This window comes from Neodiprion lecontei, chromosome 7 (assembly GCF_021901455.1).
Source record: "Neodiprion lecontei isolate iyNeoLeco1 chromosome 7, iyNeoLeco1.1, whole genome shotgun sequence".
Lineage (NCBI taxonomy): Eukaryota > Metazoa > Arthropoda > Insecta > Hymenoptera > Diprionidae > Neodiprion > Neodiprion lecontei.
Genome location: NC_060266.1, coordinates 1,324,887 through 1,336,955, shown reverse-complemented (window position 1 = coordinate 1,336,955; position 12,069 = coordinate 1,324,887). Strand labels below are relative to the sequence as shown.

The 12,069-nt window shown below is 42.8% G+C and overlaps 1 protein-coding gene across 7 annotated transcripts in view; it reads right to left on the bottom strand.

The window, feature by feature from the left end:
* LOC107218297 (synaptosomal-associated protein 25) overlaps window positions 1-12,069 on the bottom strand; it is a 43,986-nt gene that overhangs the window by 26,488 nt on the left and 5,429 nt on the right. For 5 of the 7 annotated variants that reach the window (XM_046744753.1, XM_046744750.1, XM_046744751.1 and 2 more), the window contains exon 3: window positions 9,745-10,062. In XM_046744753.1, the coding sequence (XP_046600709.1) occupies window positions 9,745-9,852 (108 nt within the window). In that variant the 5' untranslated portion in view covers window positions 9,853-10,062. Of the gene's footprint in view, window positions 1-871; window positions 2,006-9,744; window positions 10,063-12,069 lie in introns of those variants that run through there. The other 2 variants (XM_046744755.1, XM_046744756.1) reach the window with 2 other exon arrangements.

Below are 12,069 nucleotides of genomic sequence, written 5' to 3'. Positions count from 1 at the left end.
AAGATTACTCTCGAAATCCATCGTATCGAAGTTAGTAACGTTATCGTAACGGTTCATGGTGATGAAAAACAGTTGTCTCGGGATTTTGGAATTGTTTGAAATTCAGTAAACGGGAATAAAATAAAACACACTCATACTTCAGAATCTTTCTTTTTTCAAAATCATTGTAACATTGAGAAAATGGTGAAATTTTTTCGCCAATGTTTCGTTACGATAACGTTACCAAGTTCAATCTCTTCGAAATTCTCGTTTCATAATATACCCTGCACGCGGCTAAAGAAAATGTTGAATAAAGGTGGATTGAAAAGATTAGGAGAGCTGAGACAAGGGAGGGAAGAAAATGGTCCGGGGGAATTGTGGAAGGAGGATACGTGGGATGATAAGAGAAATAAAAAGAAGAGTAGTCGGGAAGCAGTCTCACGTAGGCACTTTAAAACCCGGAGTTTCTCTTCCTCACTCCAGCTTCAGCACAGAGGGACTCGGGGAGGAAAGTGACGGCGACTATAGCGCGCTGACCATAGACAAGAAAGGAAAAAGGATGAAAAATGGAAGGGGATATATGGAATGGGGTTCCCGTGGGCGAGACATTCGCTGGAATATAGAAGCCACATGCACCCGGACAGCCAACCAGCCTACTGCTGGTACGACTGGGCGGAGGCATCTAACATTCATTGGATCGTGAAATGGCGGCTTCACCGTATAAAGAAAGCACGTCGAGCGGAGAGAACGAAGGAAAATTGAATAGAAAAAACTGCGACGCGTAAGACGCCTTTGCATAAAGCAATTCACCCCGAGGTTTCGAATTGCAGACGCATTGGTTTGTAGTTCTTGGTAGTGGCGAGTGGAAATTTCCCGGTTACTTTTGACGTACCTCTAAAGGCTTTACTTGAAGGAGATGAGAAAGACCCCCGCCACGGTCCACCGTCACGACTTTTTCGGTGTTTATTCCCTCCTTCATGATGACGACGGTGTTCTACGGTGTTGTACGAGTATAGATTCGGAATTCAAAAGTACTGGGTAGGTAGAGTTCAAAAGTCGCACGTCACCAACTGACACTGTACTTCGTCATCGTCGTCTTCTTAGTCTGGTGTGGAAGACCATTTGATCCTCATATCGATGAATGACTATGGTCTTCGAGTCTATTTTCTTCTTCCTGGTTATCTTCGTTATACGTCAGTTCGCTTTTCTCCGCCTACACTATCGATCAACGTATCTCTCATCGACTTGCTCAATAGTCACGATTTCTCCTTCTTCCAACAATGACCGTACAGCGCTGATCCATCGGACCAAAATGACGACGGGCATAATTGCGTTACGTCAGTTGTCGACTGTGTCTTTCGTAGGCGACTCGAGGTATCGGTGTGTCGCGAACTCATCAGGGCTTATCCAGCTGATGGTGCGAATCCGATTGACAAGCCGGCGCGAAGGACTGCATAATTATCAGACCTCCTCCTCCTCCTCCTCGACGCTCAGCCAGCTTCTCACCTAGATTCTTGGATTCATCATCACCGCAATGATCGCGTCACGTGATAATAACTCTGTCGTTGGAGTTGAAAGTGGTCCGCACAGTTGTGGAATATAGAATTCTCGGTATCTCCACTGAGCTTCGGTTCATCGAATGCGAAAATCAATATCAGATATATCGACCATCGCGATTAAACCCACTCCATGACGTCTCTCTCTCTCTCTCTCTCTTTGCTCCGCAATCTTTAGGACCTTCCGCTTCTCCGTCTAAATGTCCACAAAATGAAAACCTTCTAAGAGTGTCTATAAATCGTAATCCTGTATCCTCTTGCACGAGGATCCCTGAACAACCCACGATCACTTCCGCCGTTCCATCCGTAAACTAAATATCGAACGAATCAACAAGTTTCGAGTTAAAAGTACCGTGTACTCGGTGCAACGTTTCTCTCACTACTGTTCCATACCGTGCCCGTTTGCCTTTTGGCTTCTCCCGGATGGTTACAGCTACAGGTACCTCTACGGAGGAAGGTGACGACTTGATGTCGGGGTAACTATCAATGGATGAATGAAGGTGCCGCGAGTCCGTTCACCGCCTAGTATCCCAGAGACAAGAGTCGAGGATTCGGGCGGCTTCGGCGAGTCTCGGTATAAAAGGCGAAGGAGTGAAGAGTGACGTTGTTTGGCGCGCAACAGCGGGTTGCCCGTGGTAACGAGTCAACCGTGGGGTGGTGGTGGTGATTCTTTCCAGTGTTATTCCGCCATTGCGCATAACAACTGCGTTGTTAATTACTGCGCGCCTTGAATTTCATGACGAGGATAAAATAAACTCGGAAAATAAAAAAGCCTTCTTTTCCAAGCGATCAGCGAAATCCAGCACACGTTGGATCTTCCTCGATTTTATCCGAGTCGTCTGCTTGCAATTGGCAAGAAGATACGCTATTGAAGCGATGATAATTTACGATCTAGCAAATACGGAACTGGCATCCAAACATCGAGTGGTATAAGAGACACGCCCATGACGCGTGTCTTATACCGAATAGAAAGGAACCGAGTCGAGGGGATGAAAATTTTCCACAACGACGTCGAGGGAACATTTACGCTTACTGATTCTAGAGTCACGAGTTTTCTAGTATTTCGTTTCCCTGTGCAATAGCTTCTGATTGTGAGTAAAGCTCCACCCGCCGACACGAACGTTTCCTCCAACTTTTACCCTTCTCTTTTTGTTCATGTTCTTCTGGACACGAGAAGCATAACCGAACTCTTAAGCTGGTTCAAGACAAAGTTAGTTCGTAGATTGTCGGAGAGTTTGGAGAAAGCGAAGGTGTCGTCGTGTCGTGGCAACAACTGGAGTAAAACTCGTGGGGAGAAAAAAGTTAATTGGCACGCAACGAACAAGTCGGGTTTGAGGAGAATTGTGCGAACAGTGTGTTCGAGTGGGGGTTACGAAAAGAAGCACACGATGAAATCGATTCTCGAGTCAAGTGTGTATATTTCGCGAACAGCATAGTGGATGGGTACACACCGCAGGCTATTTCCACCCCATTGAATGACAAGCCTTCCTCCCTGCCTACGTTCGTTCCTTCCCGCACTCCCGTAAATAGAAACCTCCTGACGTAACCTACGGCTTCTCTCTATATCGGTGAAACGCGACGTCACCGGTGGTTGACGAACTCCCGCATAACCTTTTGTAGGACAAATCCACGTACACGTGTCAGCCAGCAGAAAATAATGGAGATGGATGCCGAAGAATAAGAACCGGTGAAGAATAGCTGAACAAGAGAGACGAAGAGAGCGAGAGAGAGAGAGAGAGAGAGAAAGGAGTGCTAAGACGAAATTACTTCCTCGGAAGATTGTAACAAACTTCTACTCTTCGAACAAACTTCAATTGACTATCATCATCTTGGAAACTTTTCACGGTCATTCAATGCTGCTGACAATGCGGGAAGATAAAGAACAAGAAAGTAGGAAGTAGTTAGATTCTATCAGTTTACCTCCACGGTAGAGTATATTACTGTAGAAGAGTTGACGTGGTTAAGGAAAACTCTGATAGTCATACTACCAAGGATTGCTAACAATCAGAGGAAACGAGAGAGGATCGAAAATTTCTTTTCTGCTGAATTGTCAGACTTCCCTTCGGACTAACTATTATTCCTCCACAATTCATACATATTAATCCCGTTCACGGAGGTGGAAAATACTTATCGAGCATTTCTCCGCGCACCTCTGTCTGTTATTATATACGTATAGAAAGAGATATTGGATCGATCGATAGAATGATACTATACAACAGAACATGCAGATGAAGCAGTACAGTATTTTTTCTTTCGAGTTTCCGATTCCGTTAATTACTTTAGAGAGACACCGGCGGACTGGCATCGTCAAGACCTCTCTGACCCTTTGACCTTTCACCTGACCCAAAGGGGCCAATAATCCAACTACTCCCTCCCCCCCCCCCCCCCCCCCGCCCCAAAAAACAGTGGAAAGGTATTGCAGTCACGTTCTCCCCCCCACGCCCAACCAACCCCCCGAAGCATCCTCAGCTATAATTTAACTCTGAAGGAAAACTAACGAAACGGTACACAATGAACGATACTTCTCTCGTTAAGTCTATGGGGGTTACCGCCACCATTATACTTTTGTTAGAACCTTGAGGGTTTTCTTTCTACCCCACACTTCCTAATTATCTGTTGATTCTTCACACGATAGGTTTTTCCATGCTACCGAGGAAGGTAAAAATTAGCAGAAATCGGACAGTGGAAGTACGGTGTAAAATGTATGGAATAAAAAAAGCGCGTTTCTCTCACGCCAGAGGAATGAGAGAGATAAATTTTCTCACACCCAGCGACCGATCTCTACACCCCGTCGTCAAATGACACGGTAACCCCATGACATTAGCAGACGTCGAGAATACCTACTGGAGTCGTTCGTATATATAACATACGTACCTATAACCTTTTCAAACCCCGCATTCTGGCGCTGAACCAGAGTAGTACATACAACGTACAACGTATATACTATACATGGGCAGACGTAGGTATACATACGTACAAAACTATATCATGTACAAATCGCATGGAGACAGAATTCGGAGCAGCAGAAGCATCAGTATCAGCCCCGAGGGAAAAGAACGGTAAATTGTGTGCCACCAAGTTTTGTATTTCGCTTCACATTGATCTCATGTTTTTGACATATCTTAAAGCGAGAAAATTTTCTTTCGTAACATTGAATCTAAGCTAAGTAGAGGGTAAATAGTAAATACACCTCTCAGTGCGTCTTTCTACAGCTCTTTTATTCAATCAATTGCTTGGACAGATTTTCAGGCACAAGTTTTTAGGTGGAAAATGGTCAAAGAATAGGACGGGTCCGAAATGGATTTTTCTCCCTCCACGTTGTAAAACGAAGGGATAAAGAATAAAAGCCTGAGATCGTCCTGTGTGTATTTCACCTGGGGGTTTCTCAAAATGGTAGTAGGAAGAGGGGCGGAGGGTGAGGCGTGTCTCTGTTATTTGCCCGGGAGGGTCAAAATCGCTCGAATTTAACCTTCCCCCTACCCCTAGAAAGTGTCCCAACCCGTAGTATATATTTGCGTACGGAAAATATCCTTAAGCCTTTCAAGCCTCCTTTAACAACCCTCGACTCTCGGTTTTGTGAAAAAGACCGAAAAAAAAACAGCCACAGACGACCGCAGAGTTCGTTCGTTCGATGTTGTTTTTTTCCGTAGTGATAAAAAAAAAAAAAAATAATAATTATACATCAGAATATGCACGAGGCGAGTAATTCAGAGAGAGAGAGAGAAACCTGAGTGACTCGCGAGTATCAGAAAAACTTATATAACGGTGTAATTACGATCTACATTCGATACACTAAGTTGATACTCGATCCAACGAAACTAGTGAGGCTATCGCTGCAAATGGAATTGAAGGTTAACGGCGGCAAAGCCGAGACGGGAAAAATCTCAAACGGCATCCGTCGAGACGAAAACAGTACCAATTTAAAAAAGTATCGTATAAAAATGCGGAAAATTCTCTCTTTCAAGTCCAACGACGGTTCGAGAGGGTTAGAAAGGCTATTTTATTGACCATTGTTGGGGGTTAGCGTAAAGCATGTGCGAACCGGATCGCGTGCCTTTTCATTACTCGGTTACCCTGCCTGCACGCGATCCAATCAAACAAACCCATATCGCCACAGCAGGGCGCTTTACCGCCTGCCTACTACCAAGCTCGAGGAATGACCAAGGGAGTCGTTGGACTGGGTAGCTGGCGGCTATCTAGGTTGTCGAATATTCATCAATCATGGCTCGTTGTTGCGTAGGTGCTCGTGCACAAACAGTATCAGCGTTAACGCGAAGTTGATGAAACGTGCGTTCGTACAATTTTGGAACAGGTGAGACAACACGAACTGAAACCAGTCGTCCCAGAGTGGGCGATAGGAGGTTCTCGAGTACGGAAAGAGAATGAAAGAGAAATGAAGAAAAACAATAGAGGAGGAGAAAAGCAAAGGATAGAAAGGAAAGCCAAAGGATTTGGTCAAACCGCTTGGAACATTTGAGTATATGTTATCTCTGTGGTTTCGTAAACTCGTAGGATCACTGGGGTGCGATGTTAAAAGAGGAGACAAGGGACTACTCGTATTATTATTTTATGGACCCTGATCCTCGAGCAATTTATTATACCGTTGAATGTCCTTACGGTTTAATTCGGGTTTCACTCTGGGTCGTTGGTTATATTTCGTTGTTGTTGTTGTTGTTGTTTGTCAATCGAAAGGCGTATGAAGAAAAAGAGAGATAGCAATAACAATAATGGATGAAAGAACCGAGAAGTAAATATGTGATGGGGTTTCGGTTCTCGCCCGGCGGTCGTTCGTTCTCCAGGTGTGTCTCCGGGGGTTTCGTATGTATTCGATTTCGTATAGATAGGGGAGAACCGAGTTGGAACCAGAAAAAGCAGCTGTCGATGATGGAAGTTTGATTACTCTTCGATATCGGAGTGTGGTAAAAAAAATAAAAATAATAAACAAAACGGTAACGAGATTCTAAGGTCATCTTTGTCCCCTCGTAAACCCCACAATACCTTCCACGCGATTCTTCGTTTTCCACAACGCTGGGGAAACTCTATCACTGGGAATAACGAAACCAGATGGTTAAAAGCGACACTTAACGAGGTCAAGTGGAAATTGAAATTTGGTGAAATTACAACGAAAAACTTGGGGAGCTGGCAATTCTCATCGTCATAAATCGTTACATTCTTGCAGCTGCCGTTCGAACTTGCGTAAAAGAGGAGAGGTTCTAATTCCTAATTCTTCCTGACCTGGCGTACAATTTTAATACATATACCCCAACGAGTGCGTGTCTCTCGATAATAAATAATTTCCAGAAACACAGAGAAGCTGAAAGAAAGAAGAATTACGGTATCCGAGGTATGTTAGCAGCTAGAGCAAAGGAAACCAATGACGCTTAGGCAGGGTTTTGACGCGTGTTAGTTCAAGTGTCGGCTGACGTAAGAGGAGAATGGGCATTAAACCTACGTGCGTATGTCGGGTAGGTTTATACAGAGTAAAGGATGGATGATGCAACAGCGATAGTGGTAGGAGACGGTATCCAAGTAATTGATGCAACCCACGCGGGATCATCTAAATTGAAGGGATGGTCGCTGGTTGCGTCGAACGGCGCTGACGACGTGACGACGTGACGACGCAAGCGTAAAACACACGCAAAGTCATGTTCGTGTATAATATGAGTGTACTTTGTACACCGATATTTTCCATGTGAGGGGGGAAAGGCAAGGGGTTCGAGTAGCCGAATGACGACGACGACGACACGAACGATAAAGCAATATACCACAAGGTGCGATAAAGACCCGATAAAGATATCGCGGTGGTCGTTTACACTCGACGGTGGGAACGTATACGGACAGTCGATAACACGGGATCATGATCGTGATAACAACGATGAAGGTAATGATGATGGCAATTTAAGCGACACCGGAGACTACTTGAGATCTGGAAACTGCGAGTCTACTATGTATAGAATTGTATTGAATAGACGCTCTTGAACTCGCTTCGAGATACTTTTTGACAACAAAACAGCGAAGATATCGGGAGCCGAATTTAAACAGCGACTTGTATTTGACAAATCGTAAGTTTTCGAGTGGTTTAGGTAAAAGGTTCTTTTTTGCACCGAGAGTAGCTGGCAGAGAGAAGATACATCTCGCGGAGGTTCAGCTTTTTTGCGACTTGACGAGTGGTTAACCCGAACGTTTTAAACGACCTAGCTAAACCTTCACTGCTCTCATTTTTACCGAAAATTCACCCTTGACAAACGACAGCCAGCTGTACTGACTCGGAAACTCTCTCGTTACGTGGAACCCGCCTTTCGAGCTTCTTTGTAATAAATATCACTGCGCATCATTTAAGACACGCGAGCCTTGTTCCGAACCGTGAATCTAACCAAGAAATGAAATAAGAGAGGAGAATATCACGGCGGGTAAATGAGAACAGCTGGGATGTGATCGTCGAGATTGAGGGTGTGCGGGGATTGGAAAATTTAATGAAAGGAAAAAAGGTGGGCTTGATGAATAATAGCGTCAAGTGTCTGAGTGGGTCGGCACTTCCGACTGACACTGTGAAACTCGAGGATTGGAGGAGGATTACAGACTCCGTAAGTACCTCCACTACTCCCTCTTGCCCTCTTCCTCCTCCTCCTCCTCCCCCCTCTGCAGCTTAATTCTGCTCTCGTAGCATAACCTTCGTGACGACCTTACTTCACCGCTAGACCTAATGAATGAAACCTCGATGACTGTCAAAAATTGGAATAACCAAGTTTAGGTCCCTAATGGAGGAAGCGAGGCGGAGCCGAGCGAGTGGCGGCTCGTCCAAATATAATGTTCACTCTGTATCCGAAACGAACTCACGACGCTGTTACTTTGTAGGGTTTGAGAGACGCCACGAGTCTGCACGCGAGTTGGCACTTTTTTCTGTCTACGATATTTCAGGTTTTCTCTTCTTCGTTTCAGCCTTTTTATCAACGATGACCGTACGACGAAAAAAGAGCGGAGTAGAAACGGAAAGAGGGATGGGACAATTACGACTACAATGGGATGTGCTATAAAACGGGGACATATTGAGAGTCGATGTGATGTGATATGAAGGAAAGGTACCATTTGTCCATCTCTCTGACATGCCCGTAATGATTTTTCTCTTGTTCCGTTTGTCGATGCCAGATAATAGCAACGACGAGAGTGTTAGTAGGGATGCAGTGACGCAGGGTACCTACATTAAATCGTGACCTGAATATTGAAATCCAAGGATGAAATTTCACAAGTCAGACCTCACCTACCTAACCATGGAATCAGCCTCCACCGCGCTTGTGGAAGAAATACCAAATCATCTTTTCCACTTTACGTATAACGAAATGAATAAATACCTCTGTAAAATTTTTTTTTTTTTTTTCATTCCTACAAATAAAACATACACTTTTTTGACTTTTTATTCGCGTTCTTTGCAACGGTATGGAGTCGAGTGTAACGAAGAGAATCATCGACACGGGACAAATGAGTTTTCCGTTCAATGCTTTGGCAAAAAATACGAACAACAATAAAAATATTGCGCTAAATTTTCAGCATTTCTGTACTACATGTCAATGAAACATGTGCATTTCAACTTTTTTTCGTAACAAAATATGAATATCCAGATTAAAATGAATATATCTCATGGTACCTTGCGTATTTACAAAATATACTAATGTTAGTCAAGTTGAACTTTTTTTTTTCACTCTCCGCACATTATAACTGGAATCGACTTTGGAGATCGCACAGAAATTCGACACGATTGAGAAGAAATGTGAAAATTTTATCGCGTCGCACATTCGAAATCGATGGTTAAATTACAATCAGCTTGTGAAAATAATAATAATAATAATAATAATAATAATAACGAATTCAATGCAAAGTTGGTAACAACGAGAATTCACTTGCGCCATACCTTCCGTCGGTAATACCGTTACACTTACCGACGATAATACCGACTTACCGACGACAGTACCTATTTTTCAAGAAATATTGTCAACAACATTGCAATCTTCTCAAACATTTCAATTATTACCCACAGAGTTTGATCAATTTTCTCGCAGTTTTCCCAGCAATTTTATTCCAACACGCGCAATAAAATTGTCCGACGTTCTTCAAAGTTTGCCAATAATAATCTGACGATTTCATCGAGTAATTTTTGCAACGACTTTTCAATATTCCAAATATCATGTAAAATTTTCCATTCGTCTCGACTCACCTCATCAGTCGTCTGACCCGCCTTCAACTGGAGCTCCTGAAGTTCAGTACGCGGAGGACCGCCACCCTCAGCTCCTGCAGCGGTGGCTGCTGTCGTTGATGCAGGCATCTTCGGTTTTTGTTTTTTTGATTTCCTCGTTAATCAATTTTTGGGGGGACGTTAATTGCTCCCCAAGTTTTATCCACCTTCCGGTACTCGCAGGATGTGTTTTTCCTCTCCTACGTTTCTTCTACTCCGGCGTTTGGATAATCAAACGATCCGCGATTGATATCACAGAATTAACGACCCTCGGTCAAATTGTTCAAGACAATAATACAGCTGCAACAGAGAGAATAAAAAAATCACATGATTTCATGCCTTTTGCGTTACTGTGATATTATTTTAATTACTTTCTTATATATATATATATATATATTTATGTGTATCGGAAATAAAAAATAATTATAACGACCACTCTGTCTGATAAGCTTTTCCACGCTGTCCAACCACACCGTGAAAATCGGAATAACCGCGGCAAAGAAGAAGTGGGTCAGTCAGTCAGTATGGCGCATGTGTGACGATGTATATATATACGTATAGATTAGTTATACATGTGCAAAGCTGCTGCAGAAGCACGAAACGACATTCACGAGTCCTAATCGATCTATGCGTATTTTTTTTCTAATTTGTTTTTGAGTTTCTAATTTTATCTCTCTTGTGCATAGTTCTATTGACTCTGGGTTACAATCCTGAGCAATATTGCGTCACACACACACACATATATATATATATATATATATAATACAAAATCACGTACCGCATATGTGAAAATATTCATGTACGTACAAGAGAAGTCGAGAGACAGTTGAGACGAAAAAAAGATAACAACGATATATTATGTACACGCAGAGAGTGTGACTTTGAATAAAATATGCAAAAATGGCTAATTACGCTATACCTGCATTAACAAACACACGAGGTGTAATTCTGGGGGTGGGAAAACAAGAGGGGGCAGAGGGAGAGAGAGAGACAGGGAGAGACAGAGGTCGCCAGGGGAGGCGGGTTGCTCTCTCTTCATGCCCCGGGACCGCTAGATCAATACCACAAGAATCGCAGTTTATAGTTACACGTAAACGAATACATAACACGTAAGAACGACAATGTGTATACACACAGGTATATTTGCAAAATGCAATACACGAAAAATACTTAAAGCGAATAAATAAATGAGTAATATCACACTCGATGCGTGAATTCTCTATGAAATTGTATTAAAAGAAAATGAAAATAAATAAATAAATAAATCGCAGAAAAAAACAAATAAAAACGACGAGTAAAACATAACGCGAATTGTGAATAATTTGAAAAAAAAGTTACATCAAAATTACTGTTGATTTGAAATGGTAGAATTTTGCAAAACAATCGTTATTATAAACTGACGTCTTGTGAAAAATGATATCAGAAATATGAGTTATTATTAATCTCTCTCTCTCTCTCTCTCTCTCTCTGGTTGTGAATTTCCCTATAATTGAAACATCTAGATCCAGAGCGAAGGTTGCATGCGAATGATGGCACGAAGGGTTTCGAGGTCAAGAGTAGTAACCGAGCCGCGGGGCTTTACCTACATTCAGGGTCGTGATTCCCATGGCGGAGGTGAACGGAGAAGAGAAGAATAAGACGAACGGAGGAATATAATCGGCGGAACAAGGGGAGGAATCGACTGATTTTATTTAAAGGTTCAGTTGCTGCGATCGCGTGGCGAACCGCCGTTGGCCCAGGTCCTCACGATTACACCCAACCCGTGTGCATATATTATAATACCCTCGTAATTACATTACAGTTTAGTTATTTATATACAGCTACCCCTAAATTATTATGACGGCGAGTCATGAACTGTAGTGTGTATATAATATGTATGTAGCTGTTCAAAGCGCAGGCAGGCAGCCCGAAGAGGAGGGGGTGGAGGGTCGGAAGGTTGAACGAGATCAAGGGCAAGGGCGAGAAAGGGAGGAAGGAAAGCGAGATCAAGGTTTTGATATACATGCCTATTTTTCATCGAGACGAATTATTCGAGATTCGATGATAATGTATTGGGTACTACCACAGGTTATTATTGCTTTTCAGCGATTTATCAATATTTTATAGGAACTTTTATATACAGGTATTCGTTTAAGTTGATAAAACTCGATAATTGTCATTCAATTTTGTCACATACATTTTTCGTAGTATTTCAAACGCTTCGGTTATATGTACAATTGAAAATTAGGAAAAGTCATTATTTTGTTTCACCCTTTTTCAAATGCATACAACTGCGTGAATTTCAATTATTAACCAAGACAATGCGCC